The 18,273-nt window shown below is 44.8% G+C and overlaps 1 protein-coding gene across 1 annotated transcript in view; it reads right to left on the minus strand.

Annotated features, from left to right (window-relative positions):
• Window positions 1-17,813, minus strand: part of RNF168 (ring finger protein 168) — a 35,895-nt gene extending 18,082 nt beyond the window's left edge. Inside the window, exons 1-3 of the mRNA XM_005545277.5 lie at window positions 16,913-17,813; window positions 1,249-1,325; window positions 353-532 (exon numbers count right to left, since the gene is read on the minus strand). Coding sequence (XP_005545334.3) covers window positions 353-532; window positions 1,249-1,325; window positions 16,913-17,213 — 558 coding nt within the window. The 5' untranslated portion in view covers window positions 17,214-17,813. The remainder of the gene's footprint in view (window positions 1-352; window positions 533-1,248; window positions 1,326-16,912) is intronic.
• Between the last annotated feature and the right edge of the window lie 460 nt (window positions 17,814-18,273).

Below are 18,273 nucleotides of genomic sequence, written 5' to 3' on the forward strand. Positions count from 1 at the left end.
GGGCGCCTGTAGTCCCAGCTACTCGGGAGGCTGAGGCAGGGGAATGGCGTAAACCCGGGAGGCGGAGCTTGCAGTGAGCTGAGATCCGGCCACTGCACTCCAGCCTGGGTGACAGAGCGAGACTCCGTCTCAAAAATAAAAAGAAAACCACAGTCAAAGCAATAGGAATGCTAATAGTTAGCTTTCCGTATCAGCAGGCTCCGAACACTCAAATTCAACCAGCCTGGGGTGGAAAAGACAGTCTTTGTGGGATGCAGACCTGGGAACACAAGGAGCTGATTCTTCCTCTGAGTGGGTTCTGCAGTGGGTGCCAAGGGATGACGGTACCTCAACGTTCTCTCCTACAACTTACAATATCAATGCTCAGCTTTCTTGCCAGTTCTTCATCACTTCTCAGTTGTTCTTCCATCGCTCTTCGCCTTTTTTCCGCCTGTCTTTTTTCCTCCTCTTCCTCCTCTGCCAACAATCTCTGTATGTATTCTTCACTGGCTTTGTTCTCTTCTTCCTCGCTGGCCCGTCGCTCTGCCTCCACCTTAAAAGTGATTAATAAAGAGCAATCCTTTTCTGAACGCTTTGGTATACTTGCAATATTTCATAATAAGAATAAAGTAGAAAAAGAACAAATTGGCAGAGATTTAAATGATCTCAAATGAAGTACAAATCTGGAGTAGATTCCTGCAAGATAGCTGTCCCATCTCAGCCTCCCAAAGCACTGAAATTACAGGTGTGCACCTCCACACCCAGCCTGAGATGTATTACAAGTGAGAATTACACACAAAATTTTGAAGACTAACAAAAAAAGAGAAAAAGCTCTATTTATGTAAAACTTTACATGTAATTAAAACATAATGCTTCACTGTAAACACTGCTTTTTAGGTACTTTTCCTATTTAGGAACTTCACAGTTAGCCCTTTAACCTTTCCTCATCTAAACCCATAATCTACCACCCTTTTTCTTTAAGCTCAAAACTTTAGAGAAATAAAAAAATGTCCTGGTATGGATTAAATTAGGAAAAAAAAAGAATTAAAAAATTTCCTTCATATGTAAATGCTTAGGGAACACTATCACATAAGAGCATTAATCATGTAGAAGTAAATTATGGCAAAAAACAAAGCCCTTATAAAATATATTAAAATTATCCATATTTCAAGATATACTAGTTATATAAGCACACAAAACTAAATTAAAATCTGAAACTAAAAACACAGCAGAGAAATATTCCAAAAAAAGAGAATATTTAGCACCTACCTTACTTATTTCCTCTTCATATTCTCTTCTCAATTCCCCAGGTTTACTTAACAGACGAACTGGCTGACAGTCATCAGCTATTTCATATCAAAAAATAAAATAACATTATAAGCAACACAATTTTATGGTAACTTTGGTCTTCCATTAAAACTAATACTAAAATGAAAAATTAAAATATACAACTATTAACAACTACAGCAATATCTCCTTTTGGAATTCCATTTTTAAAAGTTATTTTTTTTTTCTAGATTTATTTATTTTTTTTGAGACAGAGCCTTGCTCTGTTGCCCAGGCTGGAGTGCAGTGGCGCAATCTCGGCTCACTGCAATCTCCATCTCCCAGGTTCAAGCAATTCTCCTGCCTCAGTCTCCTCCTGAGTAGCTGGGATTATAGGCATGCGCCACCACACCTGGCTAATTTTTTGTATTTTTGGTAGAGACGGAGTTTCACCATGTTGGCCAGGCTGGTCTCAGAACTCCTTACCTCAAGTGATCCACCCGCCTCGGCCTCCCAAAGTGTTGTGACTACGGGCGTGAGTCACTGCGCCTGGCCTGGAATTCCATTTTATAAGGCCAGAGGTTTAGGGTTTTGGGTTTGAAATGGCACATGAATGCATATACTTAACCCTTCCTCTAAACTCCATTAAAATGACAGTAAAAGAATTTTTAAAAACTGTAATCCTACAACAGCAGAGATTAGCAGAGGAAGTTAACCAATTAAAAAAAATCTTTTTTTTTTTGGAGACAAGAGTCTTGCTCTGTTGCCCAGGCTGTGCAGTGGTGCAATCTCAGCTCACTGCAACCTCCGTCTCCCGGGTTCAAACAATTCTGGTGCCTCAGCCTCCTGAGTAGCTGGGATTACAGGCATGCCCCACCATGCCCAGCTAATTTTTGTATTTTTAATACAGACCGGTTTTCGCCATGTTGGCCAGGCTGGTTTCAAACTCCTAACCTCAGGCAATCTGCTCACCTCAGCCTCCCAAAGTGCTGGGACCACAGGCGTGAGCCACTGTGCCCGGCCCTACTTAAAATAACAAATTTCTAGAAAATGGAAAGGCAACGAAATAGAGATAATTGATACAGGAGAAATGAAGGAAAAAAAATCCTTGGAAGGGAAGACTACAGCTGAGGTAGAACTAGAAGGGAATCTGCCTCCTATTTGCCTAGAGAGAGGCTCAATAGAATCCAGAGTGAGGAAGAGTGGGACCAAAAACAGAACTCGGGGTTTATAAACCGTTAAATCAGAATCCTTGACTTACTGGCATTTCTCCCTGAATATGGGTGCAGGTGCACACACGCATATTTCTTTAAAGGAACAGATCTAGAGAGAGCCAGAGCAGCTAACGTAAGAGGTGGTGACCCAGAGCAAAGTCCTCTGCAATCGGGCAGTTAGGGATGGCAAAGCACAAAGGCCAGGTTTCCATCGGCTGGAACTCAACATCTGCCCATCACCAATACCCTTCTACGTACACAGAGCTTTTGTCCTGGGCCTCATTCTCAAGCCTAAAAGCTAACCCAAGGATCATCAGACTTGTGAAATACATCTGCAGGACTAGAGAAACAGTAAGCTATACAAAGAGAAAATCATCGCCCTGGAGTTGAAAGATAATTCCGGGTCAGAAAATAACCTAAGTGCGTGTATGTGTCCTCAGCAAATCTGACAAGAATGTTATTCTATAAAACAAGACACTGTTTTGTAAAGTGTAAAACGGGAACACCCAAAAAAGAGAACCCATCTGCCTGTTTCAAGGGGCAGCTGCTACTCAGCTCCAGCTGACTACGACTAGCAGGAAACTCAGGCGGGAAACTCCGGCCTGTCCATGCCATACTTTCGCTTTCTCAAGAAAATCCAGAGATGGCAGGGGTGGATGTTGAGAGATGACTTAATGGGTACAATGTACATTATCTGTGTAGTAGATACCCTAAAAAGCCCTGACCTCGCCACTATGCAATCTATACATGTAACAAAATTACCCTTGCACCCCATAAATGTATCCAAGTAAAAAGAGAAAAAAAAAAAAAGGAAAATTCAGCAATCCAGATGTTAATAAGAAATCCTCCAACTTAAATATTGGCATTGGATGGACCACAAAAAAACATACGCACAGGATTCTTACGGCCTGCAGGCCAGCAGTCTGAAAAATCTGCAATAGAGAAACTAAAAAAACAGTGATGTGACTCCAAAACAATTAGGGATGCAGTATGCTGAATTCTCATTTGTTCTGGTCACTAAGGAGGATCTATTCAAGACAATACAATGGTATATACAGGGGAGACATATATAAGGCTCCTTAAAAAGCAGGATACTCAGCTGGCTTAAACTGAGACCTAGATCAGCAATCCTCAAAGTAGAATCTATGAAACTCTGGACTTTTTTCAGGGAAACTGCAGAGTCACACTATTTTCATTTAAAAAATTAAGGTAAGCTGGGAGCGGTGCCTCACGCCTGTAATCCCAGCACTTTGGGAGGCTGAAGGTTGAGACAGGTGGATCAGGAGGTCAGGGGTTCGAGACCTGCTTGGCCAATATGGTAAAACCCCGTCTCTACTAAGAACACAAAAATTAGCCAGGTGTGGTGGCACGCACCTGTAGTCTCAGCTACTCAGGAGGCTGAGGCAGAAGAATCGCTTGAACCTGGGAGGTGGAGGTTGCAGTGAGCCGAGACTGTGCCACTGCACTCCAGCCTGGGTGACAGAGGGAGATTCCATCTCCAAAAAAAAAAAAAAAACACCCAAATAAAACAACTGACGGTAGACTGGGCACAGTGGCTCATGTCTGTAATCACAGCACTTTGGGAGGCCAAGTCAAGTGGATCACTTGAGGTCAGGAGTTAGAGACCAGCCTGACCAACATGGTGAAACCCTGTCTCTACCAAAAAGTACAAAATTAGCCGGGAGTGGTGGCGAGCGCTTGTAATCCCAACTACTCGGGAGGCTGAGACAGAAGAATTGCTTGAACCTGGGAGGCGGAGGTTGCAGTGAGTTGTGACTGTGCCACGGCACTCCAGCCTGGGCAACAGAGCAAGACCCGGTCTCAAAAATTCAATAAATAAATAAAAGGTGGGGGTGCTGTGGGGGCAAAAGGCCAGGTGTGGTGGTTTATGCCTATCAGCCCAGCACCTTGCAAAGCCAAGGTGGGAGAGTCACTTGAGCCCAGCAGTTTGAGGCTGCAGTGGGCTGTGATTGTGCCCGTACACTTCAGCCTGGGCAACGTAGTAAGACCTGGTCTTTACAAAAAAAAAAAAAAAAAAAAAAAAAGACGGGGGGCAAAGGACTTACACGGACATTTCTCCAAAGATTATATACAAATGACCAATAAGCACATGAAAAGATGTTCAACATCGACAGTCATTAGAGAAATACGAATCCTAACTACAGAGATCCCGCTTCATAGGACGGCCAACACTTGGTTTTTATAACAGTCATCCATTAAGATATATACACACACAATGGAGTATACAGCCAAAAAAGGAAACGGGATCGACACATGCTAGAACTCGATGGACCCTCGAGACACGATGCTGTGCCAAACAGCCAGACACCACAGGCCAGATACTGTACGGTTCCCCTCGTACGAGATACCGGGAGTAATGAAACCCGCAGAGGCAGAAAGAATGGAGGCTGCCAGCGGCTAGGGGAGGGGCGAATGGGGAATTATTGTTTAATGGGCAGTTTCCAGTGTGGAAGATGAGAAAGTTCAGAGATGAATGGTGGTGACAGCTGCACAAAAACGTGAATGTACTTCATGTCACGCATCTGTACATTTAAAATGGTTAACACGGCAGATTTTATGTTACGTATGTTTTACAATAAAACCGGAAAAAAAGTAAATCATTTTACACATTAGATACAATAAAATAGTAGCTAAGAGGCTGGGCACAGTGGCTCATGCCTGTAATCCCAGCACTTTGGAAGGCTGAGGCAGGAGGAACACTTGAGCTCAGGATATCAAGACCAGCCTGGTCAACAGAGCAAGACCCTATCTTTGTTAAAAAAAAATTTTTTTTTAAGTAGCTAATTTAGAAAAACAATAATGGAGGCAGATGTATTACATTAGAAAGCAAAGCATATCATTAAGCAGAATTAAACTAAGCATGTGTGGTACTGACACAGCTATTGATAAAGAGATAGTTAAAAACCAAAAAGCCCGGGCCAGGTGCCGTGGCTTACGCCTCTAATCTCAACACTTTGGGAAGTGGAGGCAGGCGGATCACTTGAGGTCAGGAGTTCAAAAGCAGCCTGGCCAACAAGGCAAATAAACCTATCTTTACTAAAAATACAAAAATTAGCTGGGCGTGGTGGTACATAGCCCACTGCAGCCTCCAACTCCTGGGCTGAAGCAATTGTCCTGCCCTGGCCTCCTGAAGCACTGACGTAACAGGTGTGAGCCACTGCGCCCAGTCCATGTGCTGTGTAGCTGGTAATCCCAGCTACTCACGAGGCTGAGACAGGAGAATCGCTTAAACCCGAGAGGCGGAGGTTGCAGTGAGCCGAGATCACGCCACTGCACTCCAGCCTAGGTGACAGAGTGAGACTGCATCTCAAAAAAAAAAAAAAAAAAAAAAAAAAAAAAAAAAATTAAATACATAGCCCCAAATTGCTCTGGAAAATAAGCATACGATTAGTGAAACAGTACATACATCAGTGTTACTGGATTATTACCAAGTAGTGTGGCTATAAGTGGCAATCAAGGGCAGGGGGAGTTAAGATGCCTTACCTCATACAATACTCAAATTCAAGGTGGATTAAAAAGTTTTTAACGGAAAAAACAAACTATAAATGACTAAGAAGAACATATGAGATAAATTCCAAAACAATTAAAACTTCCATGTGATGAAAGACATCATGAAGTTAAAAACAAACTAGAAGTTACTTGCAAATACATGAATCACCAGAGAATCAGTGTCCAGAATATAACCAGAACTTCCACAGATCAATTAAAAACCACAACAGGCAAAGGAAAGGCACACGCAGTTTACGGAAGATGCCCAATTACAGCAAGTGGAGAACTGCACTTTTGTTAAACCACGAGTGACGGATGTTTAAAGTTTATTTATTTCTACACAAACTGAATCTAAATGAATCAGTAAGTTACTCAACTGCAGACACAAGTTAAAATTGTCTTCATTCACCTTTTTCTTTTTTTTTGGAAACAAGATCTCACTCCTGCCCAGGCTGGAGTTCAGTGGCACAATCACAGCTCACTGCAGCCTCCAACTCCCGGGCTGAAGCAATTCTCCTGCCCTGGCCTCCTGAAGCGCTGGCATAACAGGTGTGAGCCATTGCACCCAGTCCATTTACTATTTCTTTGTCGACGGAGTTTTGCTCTTGTTGCCCAGGCTGGAGTGCAATGGCGTGATCTCAGGTAACTGCAACCTCCACCTCCCAGGTTCAAGCGATTCTCCTGCCTCAGCCTCCCAAGTAGCTGGGATTACAGGCCTGTCCTACCACACCTGGCTAATTTTTTTGTATTTTTGGTAGAGACAGGATTTTACCACGTTGGCCAGGCTGGTCTCGAACTCCTGACCTCATGTGATCCACCTGCCTTCCAAAGTGCTGGGATTACAGGCCTGAGCCACTGCGCCCGGTCTTGCATTTGCTATTTGTTTTTTTTTTTTGAGACGAAATCTCGCTCTGTCGCCCAGGCTGGAGTGCAGTGAGGCAATCTCGGCTCCCTGCAAGCTCTGCCTCCCGGGTTTACGCCATTCTCCTGCCTCAGCCTCCCGAGTAGCTGGGACTACAGGGCCCGCCACCACGCCCGGCTAGTTTTTTGTATTTTTTAGTAGAGACGGGGTTTCACCATGTTAGTCAGGATGGCCTTGATCTCCTGACCTCGTGATCTGCCCGTCTACGGCCTCCCAAAGTGCTGGGATTACAGGCGTGAGCCACTGTGCCTGGCCCTTTTTTTTTTTTTTTTTTTTTTTTGAGACAAGAGTCTCACTCTGTCACCCAGGCTGGAGTGCAGTGGCGCAATCTCAGCTCTTTGCAGCATCCACCTCCCAGACTCGAACAATGCTATTGCCTGAGCCTCCCATGTAGCTGAGACTGCAGGCGCCGCCACCACACCCGGCTAATTCTTGTACTTTTTGTAGAGAGGGGTTTTGCCATATTGGCCAGGCTGGTCTCAAACTCCCAGGCTAAGCAATTTGCCTGCCTTGAACTCCCAAAGTACTGAGATTACAGGTGTGAGCCCCTGCAACTGGCCTGCTTGCTATTTCTTAAACAATTCTTATTTTATGAGGAATTTGAATATCTCAGTTTGATACAAAGTGACTAGACAATTTCTGCCATCTGTGGGAGACAACTCTCGACACTCTTCAGTTCTGGTTAACTCTAAAATTTCTGCTGAAACCCACTTCAGTTAAACGTTCCTACTACACTCGATATTTTGCTTCTTCACAGCAAGTGTTCTTCCGAGGCAGCCGGGACCCATTTAAGGAAATATGTCCCCATGCTTTTTATTTTATTTTGAAGGAAAAATCCAAGTTAGTTAAAGACCCGAATGTATAATAGTGGATGAAAAATAAAAATAAATAAATAATAAACCTTAACTTGAACAGTTGAGCTGTTCATAAAACTGTCCTCCCATCACTGAACTAGACTGCTTGCAGCACCACGTAAATGGCAGTTCCCTTCTCCCAATTAAATCTGCATTCCTGGGCTGGGCACAGGGTGCAAAACATAAAGAGATAGTTAAAAAATAAAAAGCCCAAAACTGCTCTGGAAAATAAGCATATGATTTGTGAAGCAGTATGTACATCAGTGTGGCTGGATCATCACCAAGTAGTGTGGCTATAAATGGCAATCGGGACAAAGTGCTGACTCACGCCTGTGATCCCAGCATTCTGCGAGGATGAGGCAGGAGCGTGAACTTCTGCAGGAGTTTCACCACGTTGGCCAGACTGGTCTTGAACTCTTGACCTCAGATGATCCGCCCGCCTCTACGCCCCGTCTCTACACAGAATAAATACGTGAAGGACGGGTACGATGGCTCACGCCTGTAATCCCAGCACTTTGGGAGGTCGAGGCGGGTGGATCATCTGAGGTCAAGAGTTTGAGACCAGCCTGGCCAACGTGGTGAAACTCCTGCAGGAGGATGAACTCCTGAGCTCAAGAGTTCAAGACCAGCCTGGGTAACATAGTGAGACCCTATGTCTACAAAAAAATAAAAAAAATTAGCCTGGCATAGTGGTGTGTGCCTGTGGTCCCTGCTACTCAGGAGGCTGAGGTGGGAGGATTGCTTGAGCCCAGGAGGTGGAGGGTACAGTGAGCCGAGTTCGCTCCTCAGCATTCCAGCCTCGGCAACTGAGTGAGACCCTGTCTCGAAAATAAAATAACATAAATTTGCACTTTCTGTCTCAATATTTATTTTGAAAATTTTCAAATCTACAGAAATTGCAAAAATAGTATGATAAACCCCCATTTAACTTGCATTTAGATTCATGAAGTTTTTAAATTGCCACATTGTCTTTCGTGTGTATGTATTTTCTGAACCATCTGAAAGTTTCATGATCACTTCACCAAATCCTTAAGTGTACACCTCATAAGAGATGCTGTCCTTATAAGAGATGCTGTCCTTATCTCCTGATCTTGATATACAATGATCAAGTTCAACAAAATTAACAATGATATATTACCTATCATATCAATGATAAAAATTTCACCCACTATCCCCATAATGTCTTTAATAGCAACCTTTGTCTTAATCCATGTTCTAATCCAGGGTCATGCACTGCATTTAGCTGTCATTGTCTTTTAACCTCCCTTTAAACTAGAATGATTCCTAAGGCTTTGCCTCCATGATAGACATTTTTGAGGTACTAACAACTACGTTTTGTAGAATTTCAACTTGGATTTTTGTTTTCTCACAATGAGATTCAGGCTATGCCTTACGCTCATCCTATCAGGAGGCCGCAATGTTTGTCTGTACCATGGATAATGTTAACTGTGATCACTCCGTTACCGTGATAACAGGCTTCTCAACTGTATCCTTTACCCTTTGCAATTAATAAGCAATCTGTAAGGTGATATTTTCAGACTATATGAGTCTTCAGTTCTCCATCAAACTTTCAAGGAGGGGTTTTGGCATCCATTTGTGATTCTTGCCTGCATCAGTTTTTACAATGATAGTCGCAAACAGAAAGGAAATTTAGACATTCTAAGGCTGATTCTTCCCTACTATAGGATTCTTTTTTGAGAAATCCAAATGTAAAACACACCTGTCTCCATCACACTAATTCACTTTCAAATACTTCATTTTTCAAAGCTATTTCATATATGTGCTTTCTTACAACCTTCCTTCTATAAATTAAGAATACATAAAGTAAATGAGTAGATTCACTTTATGTGTTATGTGTTAACAAAGTTAATTTTATAAATTATCAATGAATAATACTGAACATTTAAAAAATTTTACTTAAAACAGTCTCAAAAGCCATAATATAATCAGGGATAAATATTAGTTTCTTAGGGCTGCCATAGAAAAGTACCACAAATTGAGTGACTTGAAAATACAGAAATTTATTGTCTCACAGTTCTGGCTAGAAGTTCAAAATAAAGGTGTCAGCAGGGCCATGACACTTTTGAAACTTGTAGGGGATCCTTCCTTGCCTCTTCCTTGCTTCTGACGGTGTGCTGATAACCTCAGACGTTCCTTGGCTTGTAAACACATCACTCCAGTCCTCCGGCCTCGCGTGGTGCTCTGTGTCTTTACATCATCTTCCCTCTGTGCGTGTCTGTCTCTGTGTCCAAATTTCTCCTTTTTATAAGGAAACCAGTCATAATGGATTAGGGCCCATTCTAATGACCTTATTTTAACTTCATTACTGAAAAAAACTGAAGGTGACCTACACAAATGGAGAAATACACTATTTCCATGGATACAAGGACTCTATTGTTTGGATGTCAATTCTCCCCAAATTGTTCTATTAAGTTCAATGCAACCCCAATCAAACTCCTAACAGGCTGTTAGTAGAAACAGGTAAGTTGATTTAAAAATTTAAATAGGTGGCTCAGGCCTGTAATTCCAGCATTTTAGGAGGCTGAGACGGGAGGACTGCTTAAGGTGAGCTGTTCAAGATCAGCCTGGGCAACACAGCAAAACCCTGTCTCTACAAAGAATAAATATACAGAGGAAGGGCACCATGGCTCACGCCTGTAATGGGAGGTCGAGGTGGGCGGATCATCTGAGGTCAAGAGTTCGAGACCAGCCTGGCCAATGTGGTGAAACTCCTGTCTCTATCAAAAATACAAAAATCAGCCGGGCATGGTGGTACATGCCTGTATTCGCAGCTACTCAGGAGGCTGAGGAAGGAGAACTACTTGAACCTGGGACGCAGAGGACGCAGTGAGCTGAGATCACGCCACTGCGCTCCAGACTAGGTGACAGAGCAAGGTTCTGTCTCAAAAAGAAAAAAAAAAGATTTACTCTAAATTCACAGTAATCAAGACAGTGTGACACTAATATTAGAATCAACAGATCAATGAAACAGAATAGACCCACATTATATTTTTTAAAAAGTCTTTTCAACAAAGGTACAGGAATAACTGACACCCATATGGGAAAAAGTTAACCTCAACCTCCTCTTAGACAATATTCAAAATTAATTTGAAATGGATCAAAGACCTAAACATAAAAGCTAAAACTGGCCGGGCGTAGTGGCTCACACCTGTAATCCCAGCACTTTGGGAGGCTGAGGCAGGCGGATCATGAGGTCAGGACTTCAAGACCACCCTGGTCAACATGGCGAAACCCCATCTCTACTAAAAATACAAAAATTAGCCTGGCATGGTGGTGCATGCCTGTAGTCCCAGCTACTCGGGAGGCTGAGGGAAGAGAATTGCTTAAACCCGGGAGGTGGAGGTTGCAGTGAACCAAGATAGCACCACTGTGCTCCAGCCTGGGCAACACAACAAAATTCTGTCTCAAAAAAAAAAAAAAAAGGTAGAACTATAAATCTTTTAGAAAAAAACATAGCAATATCTTAGCCTGAGGGCAGCAAAAGGTTTCTTAGGCCATAAAAAGCAGTAAACTATAAAAGGAAAAGTTTAGGGGACTTCATGAAAATTAAGAATTTCAGCTCATCGGCCGGGCGCGGTGGCTCAAGCCTGTAATCCCAGCACTTTGGGAGGCCGAGATGGGCGGATCACGAGGTCAGGAGATCGAGACCATCCTGGCTAAAACGGTGAAACCCTGTCTCTACTAAAAACACAAAAAATGAGCCAGGCATGGTGGCGGGCGCCTGTAGTCCCAGCTACTCGGGAGGCTGAGGCAGGAGAATGGCGGGAACCGGGGAGGCGGAGCTTGCAGTGAGCTGAGATCCGGCCACTGCACTCTAGCCTGGGCGACAGAGCGCGACTCCATCTCAAAAAAAAAAAGGAATTTCAGCTCATCAAAACAATTAAGAATACCTGGCAAAGTACCAGTATTCAAAATATATAAAGAATGTCTGCGACTGAATAATATAAACAATTTAGGGGCAAAAGAATTAAACAGACACTTTACAATGGAAGAGAGCAAAACTGCCAATAAGCACATGAAAAAGAACACTATCATTAGTCACTTGGAAATTGAAACTAAAACAGGATACTACTATCAATAATAAAAAACAACTGGAATGGTTAAATTTTAAAAGACAGATAACATAAAAAGTTGGTAAGATGTACAGAAACCAGAACTTGTATGCTCTTGGTGGGATTACAAAATGACACAACCACTTTCAAAAAAGATCTGGTAGTTTCTTCTTTTTTTTTTTTTTTTTTTGAGATGGAGTCTCGTTCTGTCACCAAGGCTAGAGTGCAGTGGCGCGATCTCGGCTCACTGCAACCTCCACCTCCTGGGTTCAAGCAATTCTCCGCCTCAGCCTCCCGAGTAGCTGGTATTACAGGTGCCTACCACCATGCCCAACTAATTTTTGTATTTTGAGTAGAGATGGGGTTTCGGCATCTTGGCCAGGCTGGTCTTGAACTCCTGACCTCGTGATCCACCTGCCTTGGCCTCCCAAAGTGCTGGGATTACAGGTGTGAGCCACTGTGCCTGGCTGGTAGTTTGTTAGAAAATCAAATGTGTACCTGCTCTACGCTGCGTAATTCCAGCTCCTCAGTATTTACCGAAAAAAACCCTGAAAACATCAGGCCACACATACTCACAAAAAAACTTGTACAAGAATCTTCTCAGCAACTTTATTCATAATATCCAAAACTGCAAGCATCTGAGGCACTATCAGTGGAGAATGGCCAATAATACACAGCATCATCAACAGCGGAATAATACTTAAAAAACGACTACCTAGGCCGGGTGCGGTGGCTCACACCTGTAATCCCAGCACTTTGGGAGGCCGAAGAGGGCGGATCACCTGAGGTCAGGAGTTTGAACCCAGCCTGGGCAACATGATGAAATCTCATCTCTACTAAAAATACAAAAATTAGCTGGGCGTGGTGGTGCGTGCCTGTAATCCCAGCTACTCAGGAGGCTGAGGCAGGAGAATCACCTGAACCCAGGAGACGGAAGTTGCAGTGAGCCAAGATCCTATCACTGCATTCCAGACTGGGTGATGAAGTGAGAGTATGTCTAAGAAAAAAAAAAAAAAATTGAACCTTATGATGAATAACCCCCAAAAAGATATGCTGAAGTCCTAACTCCCAGTAACTAAGAATGTGCTCTTATTGGACACAGGTTGTTGCAGATATAATGGAGTTCATACAAAGAGTAGAGGGCCTTTAATCCAATATAACTAGTATCCCAGTAAGAAAACAGACACACAGAGGAGACGGCCATGTAAAGACAGACACACTGGGAAGCTCCATGTGCCAGTGGAGGCAGAGACCGGAGTGACTCAGCTGCAAACCAGGAACACCATGGATTGCAGCCACACTGGAAGCTAAGGAGAAGGGCACGGAACAGATTCTCTCCTAGAGCCTTCAATGTACACGTCCCTGCTCCCTGCTGGCATCTTGGGTTTGGAGTTCTAGTCTTCAGAACTGAAAGAGAATAAACTTCTGCTAAGTTTGTGGTACTTTGTTACGGTAGCCCTAGGAAATAAAAAGAATTCCATTGGCCGGGCGCGGTGGCTCAAGCCTGTAATCCCAGCACTTTGGGAGGCCGAGATGGGCGGATCACGAGGTCAGGAGATCGAGACCATCCTGGCTAATATGGTGAAACCCCGTCTCTACTAAAAAATACAAAAAACTAGCCGGGCGAGGTGGTGGGCGCCTGTAGTCCCAGCTACTCGGGAGGCTGAGGCAGGAGAATGGCGTAAACCCGGGAGGCGGAGCTTGCAGTGAGCTGAGATCCGGCCACTGCACTCCAGCCTGGGCGACAAAGCGAGACTCCGTCTCAAAAAAAAAAAAAAAAAGAATTCCATTTATATGAAGTTCCAGAACAGAAAACACTCATCTATGGTGGATAAAAACTAAAACAGGCCGGATGCGGTGGCTCACACTTGTAATCCCAGCACTTTTGGAGGCCGAGGCAGGCGGATCACGAGGTCAAGAGATTGAGACCATCCTGACCAACACAGTAAAACCCCGTCTCTACTAACAATACAAAAATTAGCTGGCCATGGTGGCACATGCCTGTAATTCCAGCTACTTGGGAGGCTGAGGCAGGAGAATGCCCACAACGCAAAAAAACAACCTGATTAAATGACAGGCAAAGTTGTGGCTTTTTCTAGGTTTTGGGAGAAAAACAGAAACAAAAAGAATGAGCAAAGGATTTGAATAGATATTTCATATTTCTCCAAAGATGATATACAAATGGCCAATAAATGCATGCAAAGATGCTCGCCATCCTTAGTCATTGGGGACATGCAAATAAAAACTACAATGGGATAGTATTTCATACCCATTAGGATGGCCACTATCAAAACCCAGAAAATAGCAAGTGTTGGCAAGGGTGCAGAGAAACTGGACACCCATGCACGGTTGGTGGGAATGTAAAACGGCACAGTCACTGTGGAAAACAGTATGGTGGTTTCCAAAACCAATTACACATAGAATTACAATATGATCTAGAAATTCCGCTTCGAGGTATACACCCAAAAGAATAGAAAACAGGCCCCTGAACAGACATTTGTACACCCAAGTTCACACCAGCATTATTTCTAATAGCCAACAGTGGAAGCAACCGAAGCGTTCACTCACAGATGAATAGGTTTCTTTTAACGTAGCATATACACACACTGGAATACTATTCAGCCTCAAAAGGAAGGGAATCCTGTCACATGCGATATGGATGAACCTAGAAAACATTATGCTAGGTAAAACAGGCCAGACACAAAAGGACAAATACCTATGAAAATTCCACTTATAGGAGGTACCTAGAGCAGGTGGGTTCACAGAAATGGAAAGGAGAACGGTGGTTGCCAGGGATAGGGGGAGGGAGGAACAGTGAGCTTAATGGGTATGGAAATTCAGTTTGGGAGGATTAAAAAGTTCTGGAGATGGGACAGTGGTGACGGATGCACAGCAGTGTGAATGGAGGTGATGCCACTGAACCATACCATTACAAATGGTTAAAATTTTCCTCCCTTCTTTCTAGTCAAAAATAAAAGCATTTTTAAGTGGTTAAAATGGTAGTCTGGTTATATTTTACCACCATTTTTTAAAACACAGAGTTAAGATACCAGTTCACATGTACTAGGATGGCACAGAAAATAACAAGTGTTGGTGAGGGAGTGAAGAAATTGGAAACTTCATACTCTGCTAATGGAAATGTAAAATGGTACAGCCACTGTAGAAAACAAATGTGGCAGTTCCTCAAAAAGCTAAACATGGAATTACCATAGCATCCAGCAATTCCGCTCTTAGATATGTAGACAAAAGAACTGAAAACAGGTATTCAAACAAATATTTGTACACAGATGTCCGTATTGCCAGTATTCAAATAACGAAAAGGTGACAAAAACCAACGTCCATCCAATGGATAAACAAAATGTAACAAGTATATCCATAAAACAAATTATTATTCAGCCCGAAAAATGAAGTACTGATCCATGCCACACTGTGCATGAACCTCAGAAACACGCTAAGAGAAATAAGCTAGACACACAAGATCCTATATTGTATAAGTCTCTTATATGAAATACCTAGAATTGCCAGATTCATAGAGACAGAAAGTGGAATAGGTGCCAGGGGCTAGGGGGAAAGGTGAAATGGGTGGTCAGTGCTTCACGATTAGAGTTTATCTGGGGTGATGAAAAAGTTTTGGAAACAGTGGTGATGATTACATTGTGAATGTAATTAATTCTATTGAATTGTACTTAAAAATGGTTAAAATGTCAGTTTGTTATATATATTTTGGACAGTATTTTAAAAATTAATAATGCAATATATAAAAAACCATTAAATTGCACTTTTAAAAATTTTATTGAATTTATGTTACCCAGACTGGTCTCAACTCCTCGGTTCAAGCGATCCTCCCACCTCCGCCTCCCAAAGCGCTAGGATTACAGCTGTGAGCCACTGCACCCGGCCAAACTGCACACGTTTAGTAGGTGAACTGTTCGGTATGTGAGTATTTCAATAAAGCTGTTTTTCTTAAACTATTGTTTAAAAATGGTTAAAATGGCATTTTGGTTTTTTTACCACAATAAAATACATAAACGTTTAAAAGGCAGGTACACATATAACTGTGACCAAAAAAAATTAAAAAAAAAAAAAAAAAAGACCCGTAGACGAGAGCGCACAGACAGGAACCACTGCACGGCTTATTGCTCACACTAGCGGAGGAAAGAGTCAAGGGTTCAGTCTGGGGCTCCTGAGTCCACCGGGTGTAGGGGTTAGTGATAAAAAAGCGATTTTAGACTTGTTGCATGATTTTTTTTTTGGAGACGGAGTCTCGCTCTGTCGCCCAGGCTGGAGTGCAGTGGCGCGATCTCGGCTCACTGCAAGCTCCGCCTCCCGGGTTCACGCCATTCTCCTGCCTCAGCCTCCCGAGTAGCTGGGACTTCAGGCGCCGTCACCTCGCCCGGCTAATTTTTGTATTTTTAGTAGAGACGGGGTTTCTCCGTGTTGGCCAGGCTGGTCACGATCGGCTCGTTGCATGACTAGGAGAATAAAGAATTACGTGAATGGAGATGTACAGATAAGTAAATCAGAGGCCGGGCGCGGTGGCTCACTCCTGTAATCCCAACGCTTTGGGAGGCTGAGGCGGGCGGATCACCGGAGGTCAGGAGTTCGAGACCAGCCTGACCAACATGATGAAAACCCGTCTCTGCGAAAATACAAAAATTCCGGGTGCGATGGTGCGCGCCTGTAGTCCCAGCTACTCGGCAGGCTGGGGCAGGAGAGTCGCTTGAACCCGGGAGGCGGAGGCTGCAGTGAGCCGAGATCGCGCCACTGCCCTGTAGCCTGGGCGAGAGCGAGACCCTGTCTCAAAAAAAAAAAAAAAAAAAAAAAAGAAGGCTCTAGACGGGCAATTCTTTAATTTTTAAAACAACAAACACCCATCGAACACATCGCGGGCATCGTGACAAGGGACAAAATCTTGTCCTTGACTTTACAATCCATCGACATTTGGGGACCCATAAACCCCCAAACCTGAGAACTATTTAGACAAACATCAGTGGGGCTTTTTGGTTTGTTTGTACTTTTTAAATGGAGAAGCGATGATTCACCTTTTCAAAGATTTGCGGCTTTCGGCCAATAATCAGGCCGGGGTTTACTCACCCACTTCCTCGGACTCCTGCCCCGACGCTCTGAGCTTGCACTCCCGGGGATAGTGTTTCTGAATGACCTTCCACAGGTCCAGGTTGACGAGAGAATTCCTTCGGGTGTGGTACCGAGTCCACGAAGACACGCGGCGGCGACAGAAGGGGCAGCACAGACTCGCCTTCTCCACGGTCGCCTGGAAGCACGGTCTGCACAGCGTGTGGCTGCACGGCAGGGTCACGGGCTCCACGAGGATGTCCATGCAGATCCCGCACTGGCACTCGGACCGCGAGGGGACGGCGCCTTTGGGTAGAGCCATTTTAACACGTTAATAAAGTCGACTAAACGACGACACCTGCGCGAAAAACAATCCTATTTTCGGCCAACCACAGAGAAAGCAAAAGCACAGTTTTGTGTTTCAATATTGTGCCCAGAAGCGTATCAGAACTCGGAGAACAGGGGCATCCAACCCGTCTCGAAGCAAAAAGGCGCTCTCAGGGTCAGGCAAACAGGAACGCCCCGGAGGGCGGCGTCTTTGTCCATTTTCAAGGCAAACGTCCGGCAAGCAAACGACTGCAGGCTTTCGTCGGAGGAGCCGGGCTGCTCCGCGGCGTGAACACTGCGGCTGCGGCTCCCGGTGCAGCGAGGGGAGCGCGCCAAGTCCCCTCCTCCCCTCATCCGGAGAGGATGCTCCGCTCAGCTCGGGGCAGCCCGGCCCCGGGACGCGGCTCCGGGAGGAATCCCGAGCTCCGGCTGCTGCAGAACTTCCGCTTTGGCGCTGCTGCGGGGGCGACGCGCGACTCCCGGGTTCAGCTTCCCGGCGCCCGGCGCAGTTTCCCAGAGCTCCGCGCCCGGGTCCCTCTTGCGCAGCCAGAAGCCCTATTCGTTGCAGCGGCGCAGCAGCCACCGGGCAAGCGCCAGCAACGTCACAACCGCCCGCCAAAACCGCGCTTCCCACCCAGAAACCCGCCCAAGGTCGGACGCTCCCGGGGCGGGACTTCCGGCGTCTGCGCCCCGCCCGCCCTCCCAGCCGGAGAGGCCCAGCCCAGGCGTCGCCGCTCCTGCTGGTGCAGCCTGGGTGGAGCCTGACTTTCCCCGGAGATTTCTACCAGGCCTCAGACACCCCGGGTTTCTTGGTTTCTGGGTAGAAAAAGGGAAACTGCAAAACAAATTCAACAGCCAAACACGGCCGGGCGCGGTGGCTCACGCCTGTAATCCCAGCACTTTGGGAGGCCGAGGCGGGCGGATCACCTGAGGTCGGGAGTTTGAGACCAGCCTGGCCAACATGGCCAAATCCCGTCTCTACTAAAAATACAAAATCAGCCGGGCCTGGTGGTGCGCGCCTGTAGTCCAGGTTACCTGGGAGGCTGAGGCAGAAG

Source organism: Macaca fascicularis, chromosome 2 (assembly GCF_037993035.2).
Source record: "Macaca fascicularis isolate 582-1 chromosome 2, T2T-MFA8v1.1".
Taxonomy (NCBI): Eukaryota; Metazoa; Chordata; class Mammalia; order Primates; family Cercopithecidae; genus Macaca; species Macaca fascicularis.